The sequence below is a fragment of the Mobula birostris genome, chromosome X (assembly GCF_030028105.1).
Source record: "Mobula birostris isolate sMobBir1 chromosome X, sMobBir1.hap1, whole genome shotgun sequence".
In the NCBI taxonomy this organism is placed as follows: Eukaryota; Metazoa; Chordata; class Chondrichthyes; order Myliobatiformes; family Myliobatidae; genus Mobula; species Mobula birostris.
Genome location: NC_092402.1, coordinates 13600500 through 13618776, shown reverse-complemented (window position 1 = coordinate 13618776; position 18277 = coordinate 13600500). Strand labels below are relative to the sequence as shown.

Here is an 18277-nt window from a genome sequence, read left to right as displayed (position 1 = left end):
CTGACTGTTCTATGTTCTACATAAAGTTAACACAGCTTATTAGAATCAAGGTAAACATTTCCAGTTGGGACAAACCCTGAATAGCCTTGTGTAAGCGGGTATTCAAAAGTAAACACTGATGGAAAAGAGAAGTAATTTTATGTTTGCACTTAATCACGCATAAGAATCTGCCAGTTCATTCTCTTTATTAATTTGGCCTTTTTTGACTTTCTGGGCATGATTTTGTCTTTTTTGATTTTCTGAGCATGCAAACAATACTTCAGTTGAAGCACAGACCCAAGTCTCATCCACTTTCTCTTCATGATCAACAAACGTTTCTTGTTAAATGGAGCATTACGACAGAGGAGCTAGATCCTACCCAGTTTTATTTCTCCACGAGGTCCGCTTTAGGAACAAGAAATAGTAGAAAGAACGTAAGGAAACACCCAATACAGAGAGGAAATTGGAAAAAAGAAGCAGCAATTCCTATGATTCCTTAACTTCACCATCCTTATCATGTAATATAGCTTAAGAAATTGCAGCTATGCCTTTACAGATTATTTATCATTGATTAAAATAATTAGATTTCTGTTTAGGTTTGATTGATAGCTACTTGATAAGGGGTAAGAGAGCTGTGAATTAAGACTATATTACCAAAGGTCGGGGAGTACACCTGGTTGAAATAATTCTTGCTTTTTTTTTTGATAACCTCAATGCAATCTTTAGCATCTACATTAGATTCTCTCACCATGGTTGTAATATCACCATGCTGAACAACTTGGCCTTTCATCCAGTGTCAAGGCTGGTGATAGACAGAAATGTTAGAGGCATTGAAGAGACTCTTGGATAGACATGATGAAATGAAAGTTGTTCAAAATATCTATTAAAAAGACTATTAATCCATTTTTACTGTAAAGACCATAAGACATAGGTGCAGAATACAGCCATTCGGCCCATCAAGCCTGCTCCACCATTCCATCATGGCTGATTTATTATACCTCTCAACCCCATTCTCCTGCCTTCTCCTTGTAACTTTTTGACACCTTGTTTAATCAAGAACCTATCAGCCTCTTATTTAAATGTACTCAATGACTTGGCCTCCATAGACTCACTACTGTCTGGCTAAAGAAATTCCTCCTCATCTCTGTTCTAAAAGGACATCCTTCTATTGAGAGGCTGTGCCCTCTGGTTTTGAACTCTCCCACTATAGGAAACATTCTCTCTATGTCCGCTCTATGAAGGTCTTTCAATATTCGATAAGTTTCAATGACATCTCCCCTCATTCTTCAAGTAAGTCAAGGCTCAGAGTCAACAAACATTCCTCATACATTAACCCTTTCATTCTCGTGAATCTCCTTTGGATCCTCTCTCTAAAGTCAGCATATCCTTACTTGGAATGGTCAAACAGGAATAGGAATAAGGGATCAGTGTTCTAATGATTACTGGCCTGCCAACAGATTTAGAAATATTGATTTGCTTGTTATTAAATGCTACCAGAATTAACTTCTTGTTTACTTATACTTCAATAGCAAAAAAAAGTCCAAAATGATTTTTAAAAATTGCATGCCAAGATATTCCATTCAAACATTACTGCAACTCGTTATAACAATTAAGGGTGTTTATAAGTTCACAGATGGTACGCCGTTTCACTCAAGGACAATGAACTTTATGGTGAGAGGCAAAGATAGACCAGTCAAGCTATAAGAAGAGCACGTGAGAAGGACCTGAAAAGAACACACACAAGTGAAAGACAGATGCATGTTTAGACGCAGTTTTCAAATTATTGCTAATTAACTAATTTCTGGACAGTCTGTATATTCATCAGCCACCAAACCAGATTCTGCTGAAGATGTAATCTATTGGTCTAAGTTACTTAAGTAAACAAATGAGTTTTAAAAACATCACTCATTATTATAGTATAAATTATAGCACATTAATAATATTACCAAATATCATATTTCATGCAAACATCATAGTGTATTCCAGAAGTATTTTTTCTTTAATAATATATTTTATAAGAGGGTCATCTGTAACCTGAATCCTACAGTCAGTTAGTACTATGGTGGGCTGAAAAATAACTATAGCCACAATTCTAATGGATGACTCCATAACAATGCTTATTTGAATTTCTAATTCACCATTCTCTATAGGGTATTGATTCATTGGATGAAAACAAGGTAAAGCCTACATTAAAATAACAGAGGATTTTAGATGAGCAACATTTTTGCAGGATCATCCTGCCAATTTAAACAAGGACTAGATAGCGTGGATGTGGAGAGGATGTTTCCTATAGTATCAATCTAATCATGCCTCAGCTCTAGGCTTATGGAGGCTTGTTCATGAGAATGATCCTGGTAATGGAAGGATTAATGTATGAGGAGTGTTTGATGGCTCTAGGCCTGTACTCACTGGAGCTTAGAAGAATAAGGGGGTCTCATGAAACCTATCAAATATTGAAAGGCCTAGCAGGCAGGACATGGAGAGAAAGTTTCCTACAGCGGGACAGTCGAGGACCAGAGGGCACAGAGATGAGGAGGAATTTCTTTAGCTAGAGGGTGGAGAATCTGTGGAATTCATTGCCACAAATAGCTGTGGAGGCCAAGACATTGGGTATATTTAAAGTAGTTGATAGGTTCTTGTTTAGTAAGGGCATCGTCACAGGGACAAGGGTAGAAGAATGGGTTTGAGAGGGATAGTAAATCAGCCAGAATAGACTGGAGGAGCAGACTCGATGGGCCGATTGACCTAATTCTGCTCCTATGTCTGATGGTGTTACAGTCTTATTTCATCCAATTCTCAATCCTGCAGTCCATAGGCTCTACAGATTGGTTGTAAATCATGTCAGGAAATGTTCCAAGCTCTGCAAAAATTGCAAGTGGCAGTACACACTTCACTCAGGAGCTTAGGAGATAATGGCGCCTAACGGCGACTCTTTTGCTTGCATCTTCAGAGACAGCTCTAATTCTATCTTTAATATCTCTAGTTTTCCCTTTCAGGGTTCTTTTGAAGGTCCTGATCTGGAGTTACACCCTGACTTTGGTTCTTTGCAGGAATGGGACCTGCTGTTGGGGTCTCATGACCGGCTGTTATTCGATATACCAAGGATGTGGCTTAGAAGATTAGCTCGCCTTTGGAGTTTCGGGATCTTGTGGCTCTGGAGGAAGACGGACCCAAGGTCGGTGCCTCTGCAGGAAATCGGTGTGTCATGGGAGACGGAAGATTTCTGGCTGTGTGCCCAGAGACCTGAGATCTTTGGGCACAGAGCTTGGAAGAAGCAACTCAGTGGACTTTTAACATCATAAACCAGTGAGTTGTTCGTTATATCTCCTCTCACTGTGAAATGGAATACCTCTTTTTCCCTTATCAGGGAGAGAGAGAGCCTGTGGTATGTTGAATTACTGGGTGAATGAGTAGTCATTGGGGTACTGCAAGTCTGTGTCTTTATTGATGGTTTGCTGCATGCTTGAGTGCTTGGTGGGGAGCGCCAATAGTTTTTTTTGCTGGTGGGGGAGGGGGGTCGTTGCCTTACTGCTGCTTATGCATGGGTGGGGGGAGCTGGGGGGGGCTTTGAGGTTCTAACATTTAACTGTGATTCATTCTTTGGGGTACTCCTCTGCTTACGTGGATGGTTGCAAAGAAAAAGAATTTCAGGATGTATATACATTTCTGTGATATTAATGTACCTTTTAACCAAATGAAACTGTGACTGCTCTTGCAGCTGAACAATTACAATCCCACCAGTGACCAGTTTATTAGGTACAGAATTGGAACCCAGTGTGATCTTCTGCTGCTGTAGCCCATGCACTTCAAGGCTTTGATGTGTTGTGTGTTCAGAGATGATCTTCTACACACCACTGTTGTAACATGTGAGTCCTTCCTGTCAGCTTGAACCAATCTGGCCATTCTCCTCTGCCCTCTCTCATTAACAAAGCATTTTCACCCACAGAACTGCTGATCAGTGGATGTTCTTTTTTGTTTCTCGCCCCATTCTCTGTAAACTCTTGAGATTGTTGTGTGTGAAAATCCCAGGAGATCAGCAGTTTCTGAGATACTCAAACCACCCCGTCTGGCACCACCAATCATTCCACGGTCAAAGTCACTTAAGAGTTCTTCCCCATTCTGATGTTTGGTTTGAACAACATTTGAATCTCTTGACCATGTCTGCATGTTTTTATGCATTGAGTTGCTGCCACATGATTGGCTGATTGGATATCTATATTAACAAGCAGGCGTACAGGTGTACCTAATAAAAGTGTATAATCGCCAGATGGTGACTGACTTTCACCTTTAGTTGGTAAACGTAGAATACCTTGGTCCCAACATGTTAATAGCTAGACTTTTGATATCAGAACAAAAAACTAGAAGACTTTTCATCTCACCCAGTTTCTCCAGATAACTATGTTATTGAAAGGAAAGCTAACCAGCCCTCCGAACCTGTTACCAATGCAGAGATTGGGAATTGATCAAAGCCAGCTGGTAAACTTTAATGGTGATTGCTTAACCCCCTTGCTATGACTTGGAGGCATAGATCGGGTGGATAGCCAAAGACATTTTCCCAGGGTGGAATTGGCTAATATGGGGGGGGGAGCATAACTTTCACTTGTATGGAGGAAAGTAAAGAAGGGATGTCTGAGGTAGGTTTTTTTTCACACAGAGAGTAGTGGGTGCATGAAACACCCTGACAGGGGTGGTGGTACAGGCGGATACATTAAGGACATTTAAGAGACTCTTAGATAGGCACATGGTAATAGAAAAATAGAGGGCTATGTAGGAGAAAGGGTTAGATTGTTTTTGAGTAGGTTAAATGATCGGTACAACATCATGGACTGAATGGCCTGTACTGTGCTGTATTGTTCTATGTTTTATGACTTTGGTATCATGGGTGTCATGTAACAGGATTTGAACACACACAAAGTGCTGGAGGAACTCAGCAGGCCAGGCAGCACTTATGGAAACAAGTACAGTCGACGTTTCGGGTCGAGACCTTTCGGCAGGACTGGAGGAAAAAAAAATGAGGAGTAGATTTAAAAGTTGGGAGAGGGGATAGAAAAACACAAGGTGATAGGTGAAACCAGGAGGGATGAAGTAAATAGCTGGGAAGTTGATTGGTGAAAGAAATACAGGGCTGGAGAAGGGGAAGTCTGATAGATGAGGACACAACGCTATGGAAGAAAGAAAAGGTGGGGGAGGAGCACCAGAGAGAGGCTATGAGTAGGTAAGAAGATATACTGAGTCTGGTGCTCCCGGTGTGGCCTTCTGTATATCGGTGAGACCTGATATAGATTGGGAAACTGCTTCGCCGAGCATCATCCGCCAGAACAAGTGGGATCTCCCAGTGGCCACCCATTTTAATTCCATTTCCCATTCCCATTCCAATATGTCCATCCATGGCCTCCTCCACTGTCATGGGTAGCCTCCAACCTGATGGCATGAACATCAATTTCCGAACTTCTGGTAATGGTCCCACCCGCCCGCTCCTTCACCAGTTCCCACCCCCTTTTCCCTCTCTCACCTTCTTGTTTGCCCATCACCTCCCTCTGGTGCCTCTCCCCGCTTTTCTTTCTTCCATCACTTTGTATCCTTACCTACCAGGCTCCCCCTTCTCCAGCTCTGTGTCTCTTTCACCAATCAACTTCCCAGCTCTTTACTTCACCACTCCCCCTCCAGGTTTCACCTATCGCCTGGTGTTTCTGTCTCCTCTTCCCCAACCTCTTAAACCTATTCCTGATCTTTTTTGCTCCAGTCCTGCCGAAGGGTCTCGGCCCAAAATGTCGACTGCATTCTTTTCCATAGACACTGCCTGGCCTGCTGAGTTCCTCCAGCATTTTGTGTGTGTTGCTTGGATTGCCAACATCTGCAGACCTCCTCTAGTTTGTAACATGATTTGGATGATGTCCTGGCATGCCAAATGATGTGATTAAATAAACATTTAAAGAAAATAGCGTGTTCTTGTCGAGCAACTGCATATCCTGTTACAACATCAAACACCTAATAAAAATAAGTTGTCAAAAATATAGGGCAGCTTGGTGGTGAGGTGATTAGCAAGTGTCAGCGACTCGGGTTCAATTCGCCCTGCTGTCTGTAAGGAGTTTGAACATTCTCCCTGTGACCGCATCCTCTGGGAGCTTCGGTTTCCTCCCACATTCCAAAAAACCTGCAGGTTAGTAGGTTAGTTGGTCACATAAGTACAATTGGGCAATATGGGATCGCTGGGGCCAGAAGGAGCTGTTACCGTGCTGTATCTCTAAATTAAAAATTAAATAAATTGAGTTGAGGCACATATGAAAACAATTCCCTGCAACGTGGTTGGGCTGTAAACATTGTATTGTTGTACCAAAAGCTAATGGAATTTCCCACAGATCCCTGAGTATAATGCAAATTATTCAGCACTAATAGTAAATCTCCACCGAAGAACTCAAGCCAATAACTTGCTTGTGATCAACCAACCAGTTATCCTGGTCTGACAACCTTAAATTCAGCAACACTTTTAGAATCATCAAAACAAAACAAAGAATTAATGATTTTTAAAAACTGCAGGTGCCAGGAATATGAAATTAAAACAAAATTTGCAGTCTTGACAGGTCAGCATTTGTGAGTAAGAAACAGAGTTAACAGACCCTTTGAGAGAACCAGGGGGAAAAAACACATTATAAACTGAAGAGATTCTGCAGATGCTTGAAATCCAGAGCAACACACTCAAAATTCTGGAGGAACTCTGCAGGTCAGGCGGCATTTATGGAAATGAGTAAACAGTCGACGGGGGTGGGGGATAGGGTCAAATCAGGGTTTGCCATGGAGAGATGCTGCAGGGGTCATTCAGATAAAAGAGGGTCCGAAATGTTATCTCTGTTTCTCTCTCCACAGATGCTGCCTGACCTGCTGAGTGTTTGCTTTAGTTCTTGTTGTTTAAGTTAAAAATAGTCTTAAACCACTAAAACTAGAACTAACTATCTACAGTTTTAATATATTAAATCAGTTTGGATGAGCCAACATTACAGAGAAATTGAATTTATTTTATTACCTGAGATATCCCCTGGTGCTCCTCCCGTTCTCCCAATGTTTGAGAGGAGATGGTCTATGTTTGGTACTGGTTGTAATTCTGTATTACTTCCATGGTCAACTGGGGCCTACAACAAAATACATTTTACAAGCTTATTTTTATTTCAATATTGTTTCCAAAGTCATTTATTAGTTACAAATAATTACACCTATTTCATAAAGGTGTAAGCATTTTCTTCTGATCACAGCAAATAGTGAAGTTAGATGCAGATTTCTCCATGAGAACAGTGAATATCCCGTGAAAGATGAGCAGTTGGGAGAGATGAAGCCAGTACTTCTCCGACCTACTTGAAGAGCATTTTCGCAATCATTAAAATGTTCAAAGTTCAAATCAAATAGATGACTTTGGGATTCATTTTCTTCCGGGCATTTAGAAATACAATAGAAGTTATGAAAAACTATACAAAACTATACAAAAGATTGAGAAGCAACCAAAGTGCAAAAGAAGACAAATTGTGCAATTTATAAAATACGTACATGAATAATATTGAGAACATAAGTTGTAGAGTCCTTGAAAGTGACTTTAAATGTCTCTAACTACTAAACAGATGCTGATGAATTCCACTTGCAAAATCAAACTTAAACTTCAATGTTGAATGAATATGGGGTCAGAACGTTATTTATCCATTCTGCTCTTTGCTCTTGCTATCTATGCCCTTTCTGTGGTCATACGAACTTTTTGTGGTCCCAGGGATCAAACGGATAGCAGTCCTCACTGCTCCAGCAGGTTGGCAAGGCATAGTGGCCACGTTGAGGCCTCAAGTGGTGGATCTGAGTGATCCAATGGCAGAGCAGACTCAATGGGCTAAATGGCCTAACTCTACTCTGATGTCTTATGGTGTAATGGAGTGTTCCACTGCATGCCTCTACTTTCTTAGAAGTTTGCATAGATTCTGCATGTCACCAAAAGCTTTGGTATAGATGCACAATGGACAGTATCCAAACTGGCTGCCTCACAGCCTGGTATGAGAACACTGATGCCCAGGAACTGAAATATCTACAGAAAGTGGTGAACAGCCAAGTCCATGACAGGTAAAGGCTTCCCCACCACTGAGCATATTTACACGGAACACTACTACAAGAAAGCAGCATCTGTCATCAAAGACCCCCACCATCCGGGACGAGCTCTCTTCTCGCTGCTGCCATTGGGCAGGAGGTACAGAGGCCTTAAGTCCCACACCATCAGGTTCAGGAACAGTTATTGCCCTGCAACCATCAAGCTCCTAAAAAGGATTGGATAACTTCCACCCCACTGGGCTCCTGAACGGGTTTCACTTGCCTCAGTGCTGAACGGGCTCCGCAGCTGTGGACTTGCTTTTAGAGACTCCATTGCTCATGTTCCATGTGTTTTTGTTTACTTTTTTAACTATTAGTGCAGTTTGATCAAGGTGCTTCAGCACTGAACTGGCTCTGTGACTTGGACTCACTTTCAGGGACTCTTCCGTTAATGTTCTGTGTGTTATTTGTTTACTTTTTTATTGTTTATATGATTTGTTCTTTTTTCATATGCTTGGTGTTTGATTGTCTTTGTTGTGTGTTTTTGTTAATGTGTTCGATTGTGTTTCTTTGTTTTGTGGCTGCCTGTAAGAAGATGAATCTCAAGATTGTACATAGTATACATACTTTGACAATAAATGTACTTTGATCTTTGAACTTCAACCTTTGCAACTCTGAACTGATTCTACAACCTACAGGAGGAAATCTTCAGATGCTGGAATACACAAATAAAATGCTGGTGAACACAGCAGGCCAGGCAGCATCTATAGGAAGAGGTACAGTCGACGTTTTGGGCCAAAATGTCGACTGTACCTCTTCCTATAGATGCTGCCTGGCCTGCTGTGTTCACCAGCATTTTTTATGTGTGTTGCTACAACCTACAGACTCACTTTCAAGGACTTTTTGAAACCCATGTTCTAAGCATTTTTTATTTGAGAAATGTGTCTATTTTTACACATTGGTTGTTAGTCAGTCTTTGATTATGTATGCATATTTTGTAAATTCTATTATATTTCATTATTTTCTTGTAAATGTTTGTAAGAAAATGAATCTCAGTTGTACAAGGTAAATATATGTAATTTGATAATAAATTTACTTTGAACCTTTTGATGGTTTGCTGCTCTTACTTGTTTTTTTATTTCTCTTAATCACAGCTCAAAAGGATTCAAGTAATTTAAAAAATAATTAATTTTCTTTAAAGCATAGTTGTACTTAAAAATAATTAAAACATTAAGATATGGAGGGAGCAGCAAGGAGACAAAATAGTTTTGAATTGGTATAGTGTATTCTGCCTAGTCCCATTGACCCACGCCCTCCATACATGTACTTATACAAACTTCTTTTGAATGCTAAAATCGAACCAACAACCACCACTTCTGCTGGCAGCTCATTCCACACTCTTACCACCCTCTGAATGGAGAGGTTGCCCCTCAGGTTCCCCTCAAGTATTTCAACTTTCACCCTTAACCATGAAACCTAGTTCAGGTCTTACTCAACCTTAGTGGAAAAAGCTTCCTTACATTGCCTCTATCTATACCTGTCATAATTTTGAATATCAAATTTCCCTCATTCTCCTACACTCCAGGGAATAAAGTCCTAATATATTCAACTTTTCCCAATAACTCAGGTCCTCCAGTCCTGGCATCATCCTTGTAAATTTTCTCTGTACTCTTTCAATCTTATTGATATCTCTCCTGTTGGTAGGTAACCAGAACTGCACATAATTCTCCAAATGTGGCCTCACCAATGTCGTATACAACTTCTGTATACAATATTCTAATTTATGAAGGGCAATGTGCCCAAAGTTCTGGTTACGAGTCTTCAAGTTATAGTGAACGTACGAGTCCTACCTTCTCATCCATGTCTCCATCTTCATTGAAAAACCAGTCATACTGCAAAAGAAAAATGCAAATTGGTTTCAAAAGTAATTCAAATTATCCACTAGCCAATGCAACAATGCTTCAAAGGGATGTGACATTCCACAGATCCTGACAGATGTTCATAGCATTCAGCATATTAAGAGTTTGCCCTTGTTACAAAAATTGAAAAAAAAAGAGTAGGTGTTGGAAATCCAATACAAGAAAAACATTGATACTTTAATATTCCATAGTTGCTGCTGACTTGCGGAGCATTTCCTTTTATATGTCATCATAATCATCATTATAGACAATAGACAATCGGTGCAGGAGTAGGCCATTCGGCCCTTCGAGCCAGCACCGCCATTCACTGTGATCATGGCTGATCATCCACAATCAGTATCCACTTCCTGCCTTATCCCCATAACCTTTGATTCCACTATCTTTAAGAACTCTATCCATCTCTTTTTTGAAAGCATCCAGAGACTTGGCCTCCACAGCCTTCGGGGGCAGAGCATTCCCTATAACCACCACTCTCTGGGTGAAACTGTGTACTATGTACTGTGTTGTATGACATAGACAATCATGATCTTATGACCATGATTATTCTTGGCAAATTTTTGTACAGAAGTCGTTTGCCATTGCCTTCTTCTGGGCAGTGTCTTTACAAGACGGGTGACCTCAGCCATTATCAATACTCTACAGAGATTGTCTGCCTGGTGTCAGTGGTCACATAACCAGGACTTGTGATATACACTAGTTGCTCATATGACCGTTCACCACCTGCTCCCATGGCTTCAAGTGACACTGATCTGGCGGGGGGGCGGAAGGGGGGGTGGTGCTAAGCAGCTGCTACACCTTGCCCAAAGGTGACCTGCAGACTAGCGCAGGGAAGGAGCACCTTGACATTGACACAGGTGTCTGTGGATATTAAGTTATTGAGTATACTTAAAGGTTACGGGAAGAAGGCAGGAGAATGGAGTTGAGAGGGATAATAATAAATCAGCTATGATGGAATGGTGGAACAGATTAATGGGCTGGGGCTGAACAGCCTAATTCTGATCCAATGCCTTATGGTCTTGTGGTCTTTTAAGCAGTAAGACAACTCAGAACGGTTTTGTGCACTGCGGTTCCGGGCATTCGTTGTTGGAGGTGCCAGAAACAGACAGGAGTAAAAATGAAACAATTTCACGACCTCAACAAGTTAGGACCTACCAAGAATTTGAAGATATCAACAATCATCTTGAATGTTACAATAAAAATGAAGATTTAGAGGATGCAATCGTTGATATCATTGTATGAAGGCAGTCCATTATCTGTACTAGGTGTTTGCACTGATTTTGTTAATTACCTACACTGGATAAATTCCTCTGCTGATAACTATTAAGAACTAAATCACAGTTTTACGGTACTGTAGTACTATTGGTAGTGCTCAAATTTAGAAACATAGAAAACCTACAGCACAATACAGACCCTTCGGCCCACAAAGTTGTGCCGAACATGTCTCTACCTTAGAAATTACTAGACTTACTACTAGCCCCCTATTTTTCTAAGCTCCACCTACCTATCTAAAAGTCCCTTAAAAGACCCTATCGTATCTGCCTCCACCATCATTGCCGGCAGCCCATTCCACGCACTCACCACGCTCTGAGTAAAAAACTTACCCCTGACATCTCCTCTGCACCTACTCCCCAGCACCTTAAACCTGTGTCTTCTTGTGGCAACCGTTTCAGTCCTGGGAAAAAGCCTCTGACTATCCACACAATCAATGCCTCTCATCATGTTATACACCTCTATCAGGTCACCTCTCATCCTCCGTCGCTCCAAGGAGAAAAGGCCGAGTTCACTCAACCTATTCTCATAAGGTATGCTCCCCAATCCAGGTAACATCCTTGTAAATCTCCTCTACAGCCTTTCTATGGCTTCCACATCCTTCCTGTAGTGAGGCAACCAGAACTGAGCACAGTACTCCAAGTGGCGTCTGACCAGGGTCCTATATAGCTGCATAGTTACATAATGAATTATGTATTTCATTTAAATACATAATTTATTACTCAGTTTATCTTTTTTATACCTATTTAACTACTTCCATGAAATTTCAACTAATTGGGGCAGCCGCTTAATTGGGTTAAAATGTACTGGTCCCAATATGTCCCCAATAACGTGAATCCACTGCACTTACAGCTACAGACCAGTAACAGGCTGTTCCAGCCCAATGAGTCTGTGTTAACCTATTACATCTATCTGACCAATTAAGCCACTACCCGTATATCTTGGGAACTCAGAGTATGAGCAGCATCTGTGTAGGGAAAGGAATTGTTATTGTTTTGGGTCGAAATCTACCTTAAAAGTCACACTGCTACAGATCCAAAACAGCTTTATGAAAGTCAGGAGGGAAAATGGCAATTTGGCTCTACCAATGTACTCTATATAATGTTTAGTTATCATTACCCGACCAGGAGGTACTGTTGAGGTTGCAGTTAACGGATGCGTCCCAATGCAAAAGGGAGACAAAATCGAAAAGGGTGAATACAGGACTGAAGGTGTTATATTCGAATGCACGCAGTATAAGGAATAAAGCTAGTGAACTTGTAGCACAGTTAGAGATTGGCAGGTATGATGTTGTGGACTGAGTTGTAGCTGAAAGAAGATTAGAAGATTGTAGCTGAGACCTTAACATCCAAGAATACACATCATATTGAAAGGACAGGCAGGTAGATCGAAGGGGTGGGGTGACTCCGTTGGTAAAAAATGAAATCAAATCATTAGAAAGAGGTGACATAGGATCAGAAGGTGTAGAATTGCTGCGAGCAGAGCTAAGGAATTGCAAGGGTAAAAAGACCCTGATAGGAGTTACAGTGGTGCTAGAAAGTTTGTCCAATATTACATGTATTTGTTGGAAATGTTTGGGTGAAGTTATTGCAGTACAAGGGGGTAACACCAGTTACTTAAAGCAAAGGTTCACATACTTTTTCTAAGAAATATATGTAATATTGGATCATTTTTCTCAATAAATAAATGAATAAGTATAATGCTTTTGTGTTATTTATTTAATCAATCAGGTTTTCTCTATCTAGTTTTCGGACTTATGTGAAGATCTGATGACATTTTAGGTCTTGTTTAAGAAAATTCTGCAGAGTTCACAAACTTTCTAGCACTACTGTATGTACAGACCTCCAAACAGCAGTAAGGATGTGGTCCACAAAACAGGAGATAGAAAATGGCATTGTTATGAGAGTCATGGAGAATTTCAATATGGAGGTAGATTGGGAAAATCAGGTTGGTGCTGGATCCCAAGAGGGGAAATTTATAGAATGCTCAGGAGATGGCTTTTTAGAGCAGCTCATGGTTGAGCCCACTATGGGTTCAGCTACTCTGGATTGGGTGCTGTGCAATGAACCGGAATTGATTAGAGTGCTCAAGTCAAAGGAAATCTTAGAGGTCAGTGATCATAATATGATAGAATTCACCCTGCAATTTGAGAAGGAGAAGCTAAAGTCAGATGCATCAGTATTACAGTGGAGTAAAGGGAATTACAGAGGAATGAGAGAGGAGCTGGCCAAAATTGATTGGAAGGGAACACTAGAAGGGACGATGGCAGAGCAGCAACGGCTGGAATTTCTGGGAGCAATTCAGAAAGTGCAGGATAGATAGATCCCAAAGAATTCATATTCTAAAGGCAGGATGATGCAACTTTGGCTGACAAGAGAAGTCAAAGCCAACATAAAAGCCAAAGAGGGCATAAAATAGAGCAAAAATTAGTGGAAATTTAGAAGATAGGGAAGCTTTTAAAAACCAACAGAAGGCAACAAAAAAGTCATAAAGAAGGAAAAGATCGAATATGAAGGTGAGCTCGCCAATTAATAATAAAGAGGATACCAAAAGTTTCTTCAGATACATAAAGTGTAAAAGAGAGGCGTGAGTAGATATCAGACTGGAAAATGATGCTGGAGGTAGTAATGGGGGACAAGGAAATGGCGGACAAACGGAATAAGTATTTTGCAGCAGTCTTCACTGTGAAAGACACTAGCAGCTTGCCAGAAGTTCGAGAGTGCCAGGGGGCAGAAGTGTGTGAAGTTGCATTACTAGGGAGAAGGTTTTTGGGAAACTGAAAGGTCTGAATGTAGCTAAGTCACCTGGACCAGATAGTCAGCAATCTTCTCAACAAAATAGAGAGAGTACAGAGAAGATTTACTAGAATGTTATCTGGGTTTCATCTCCTAAGTTACAGAGAAAGGTTGAACAAGTTGGGTCTTTATTCTTTGGAACGTAGAAGGTTAAGGGGGGACTTGATAGATGTATTTAAAATTATGAGGGGGATAGATAAAGTTGACGTGGATAGGCTTTTTCCATTGAGAGTGGGGGAGATTCAAACAAGAGGACATGAGCTGAGAGTTAAAGGGCAAAAGTTTAGGGGTAACATGAGGGGGAACTTCTTTACTCAGAGAGTGGTAGCTGTGTGGAATGAGCTTCCAGCAGAAGTGGTTGAGGCAGGTTCGATGTTGTCATTTAAAGTTAAATTGGATAGCTATATGGACAGGAAAGGAATGGAGGATTATGGACTGAGTGCAGATCGGTGGGACTAGGTGAGAGTAAGAGTTCGGCACGGTCTAGAAGGGCCGAGATGGCCTGTTTCCGTGCTGTAATTGTTATATGGTTATATGGTCTACCCCCAAAGTTCTGAAGAGATTGTGGAGTCATTAGTAATGATCTTTCAAGAATCAATTGATTCTGGCATGGTACTGGAGAAATGGAAAATTGCAAATGCCATTCCACCCTTCAAGAAGGGAGAAAGACAGAAGAAATTATAGCAACACACACAAAATGCTGGAGAAACTCAGCATACCAGGCAGCATCTATGGGAAAAAGCACAGTCGATGTTTTGGGTGGAAACACTTCGAATTTCCAGCATCTGCAGACTTTCTCTTGTTTGTGAAAAGAAATTATAGGCCAGTTGGTCTGACGCCAGTGGTTGGGAAGATGTTGGAATTGATTGTTAAGGATGTGGTTTTGGGGTACTTGGAAGCACATGATATAATAGGCCGTAGTCAGTATGGTTTCCTCAAGTGAAAATCTTGTCTGACAAATCTGTTGGAATTCTTTGACGAGGTAACAAGCAGGGCAGATAAAGGAGAATTGGTGGATGTTGTGTACTTAGATTTTCAGAAGGTCTTTAACAAGGTGCCACTCATGAAGCTGCTTAACAAGTTAAGGGGCCATGGTATTACAAGAGAGTTCTAGCATGGATAAAGGAGTGGTTGATTGGCAGGAGACATAAGAGTGGGAAGAAAGGGAGACTTTTCTGGCTGCCTGTCAGTGAGTAGTGGTGCTCCACAGAGGTCTGTGTTGGGACCGATTCTTTTTATGTTATATGTCAATGATTTGGATGACAGAATTGATGGCTTTGTTGCAAAGATGCAAATGATACAAAGATAGGTGGAGGGGCAGGTAGTTTTGAGGAAGCAAAGAAGTTACAGAAGGAGTTAGGCTGATTAGGAGAATGGCAAAGAAGTGGCAGATAGAATATCTGTTGGGAAGTTATGGTCATGCACCTTGATAGAAGAAATAAAAGCCTAGACTATCAGAGAAAAAGATCAAAAATCTGAAGTGCAAAGGGTCTTCGGAGTCCTCGCGCAGGATTCCCTGAAGGTTAATTTGCAGGTTGAGTTGGTGGTGAGGAAGGCAAATGCAATATTGGCATTCATTTTGAGAGGACTGAAATATAAGAGCAAGGATGTAATTTTAAGACTTTATAAAGCACCGGTGAGGCTTTACTTGGAGTATTGTGAGCCGTTTATCAAAAAGGATAACGTTCTTCAAAAGGATGTGCTGGTGAAAGTTCAAAGGAGGTTCACAAAAATTATTCCAGGATTAAAAGGTTTGTCATATGATGGCTCTGGGCCTGTGCTCACTGGAATTCAGAATAACGAGGGAAGGTTTCACTGAAACCTACCAAATGTTGAAAGCCCTTGACAGAGTGTGTGTGGAGAGGATGTTTCCTATGGTGGAGGAGTCTAAAGGCTGATTTATACTTCTGTGTCAAATCGACGCCGTAGCTGCGAACCCTATACAGTGCCTACACGGATCCCTACGCCGTAGCCTGACACGCACCTCTCCCAAAATGTAACTATGCGTAGCAGCAACGCAGACCGCAACAGCTGTGATTGGTCCGCGTGGTAGCATCGCATTTCCTCCTACGCTGCAATAGCTTCCCATTGGGCGACAGAAGGGCAGGGAAGGGACTCTGGCTGCAATGCTTTCCGTAAAGCTTTACAGACCTCCAAAATTATGGAGCACACATTTTGCTTTTACAAAAAAAGATGCTGGCTTTAAACTTGTTTACCCCGAGAAAGACTACCATGACCACGAAGCCTTGCACGGGCAGCTGTGTGCGCATGTGTGACGTGCGCGAATTGCAGAGCGATGCTGACACACCAACGCACAAGTATAAATGCTCACAATGCACGTAGGCCACTTGCATAGGTTACGGCATCGATTTGATGCAGAAGTATAAATCAGCCTTAAGACTATCATCAGAATAGAAGGATGTCCCTTTAGAACAGAGGTGAGGAGGAATTTCTTTAGCCAGATTGTGACAAATCTGTGGAATTCATTGCCACACGCAACTGCGGAGGCCAATCCATTGGGTATATTTTAGGCAGAGGTTGATAGGTTCTTGGTTAGTCAGGGCCTGAAGGGATACAGGAAGAAGGTAGGAGATTGGGGCTGAGAGGGAAATGGATCAGCCATGATGAAATGGCAGAGCAGACTCGATTGGCCAAATGGTCTAATTCTGCTTCTATATCTTATGGTCTATCATCTTCTTATCGGTGTTTATTCTTCTCAATAAATCACTAATTTATTCAAGGAAAAATTTTAAACTTACATGTTGTATTAAGGTTTCAATTATTTTGTACCGATCTTGCATGTGCGTCACCATGTCAATCATTTTGTCCTCTGACGTCCTGACAAGGGTTGGGCCAAACACCAAAGCCAAGTTCCGCGGTTCCATCTAAGAGGGTGAGAACACAAGGCAATGACAGATTGGAAAATAAATTCATTTTCAGAGGAGTAACGGATGATGAGTAAATTTATGGTCAAATTAATAAAAAATTAAGAGTGTTTATTGAAGCTTCAGAGTAGACAGCTAAATATTGTACAAATAACATCCATTTGCTCCTTTACCTCTTTCAGTCCATGATTCTGAACATGGTCGGTGAACAAGAGGCGAGTTTAGTGAGTACAGATAACTCTCAAAATGAAATACAGTAGGAGGAGGCTATTCCACTCATCCTGCCTGGATTGGTTCTCTGAAGTGCTATCCAATTAGTTCTACTCCCTGACACTTTCCATATAGCCATCATTCAGATTCAGGTTTATCACATGTACATCAAAACATACAGTAAATTGTGTTCTTTGCTTTAACAAGCAACATATGCAAGAATGAGCTGGGGGAGTCTGCAAATGTTGCCACACATTCCGATGCCAATATAGTGCGGACACAAAGCTCGGCAAAACAACATAAAACACAAAAACCTCTGCTTTTCAGAATTGCAGTCTTTACCTCCACCACAGTGTCAGAGGCAGAATATGTAACCAAATTCTGAAGCTTTCACATCTAAGACTTGACATTGGTACAATGTGTATTCTTGGATGTTAAGCTCCCAACTATGATCTTCTTTCAGCTATAACTCATTGATACTCACAACATCATACTTGCCAATCTCTAACTGTGCTACAGGATCAGCCACCTTATTCCATAAACTGCGTGCATTCAAATATAACAACTTCAGTCCTGTACTCATCACACTTTTCGATTTTGCCTCCCTGTTACACTACAGCTCATTCCACTGACTGCATTTTTGCCCCATCATCTGCCTGTCCTGCCTGACAGTCTCACTACACACTGCATGTGCTTGTATGCCAACTGCCCAATCCTCAGCCTAATCACTCTGGTTCCCATCCCCCTGCCAAATTAGTTTAAACCCTCCCCAATGGTTCTAGCGAACCTACCCACAAGGATATTAGAATCAGAATAAGAATTTTATTTCTTACATTATCTCACAACATGAGGGAGTATAAATCTTTACATTGCATGTCTGTTGCTATGTACAAGCAATAAGGAAGGGAAATGTGGGAGGATATTGCCCAAGCACTAAGATTCTATATTTGTATGTATAGTCAGATATGCAATCAGATCAATGTGTATTGATAAATAGGACGGCCTGGTGAAAGAAGCTGTCCCAGAGCCTGTTGGTCCTGGCCTTAACGCTGCGGTACCATTTGCTAGATGGTAGCAGCTGAAACAGTTTGTGGTCAGGGTGGCTGGAGTCCATGATAATCCTCTGGGCCGTTTTTTACGCACCTGCAACTGTAAATGTCCTGAA

The 18277-nt window shown here is 41.2% G+C and overlaps 1 protein-coding gene across 1 annotated transcript in view; it reads right to left on the bottom strand.

The window, feature by feature from the left end:
- LOC140191802 (rho GTPase-activating protein 23-like) overlaps nucleotides 1-18277 on the bottom strand; it is a 244970-nt gene that overhangs the window by 22483 nt on the left and 204210 nt on the right. The window contains 3 exon segments of the mRNA XM_072249578.1: nucleotides 7001-7106; nucleotides 9885-9926; nucleotides 16777-16902. Coding sequence (XP_072105679.1) covers nucleotides 7001-7106; nucleotides 9885-9926; nucleotides 16777-16902 — 274 coding nt within the window.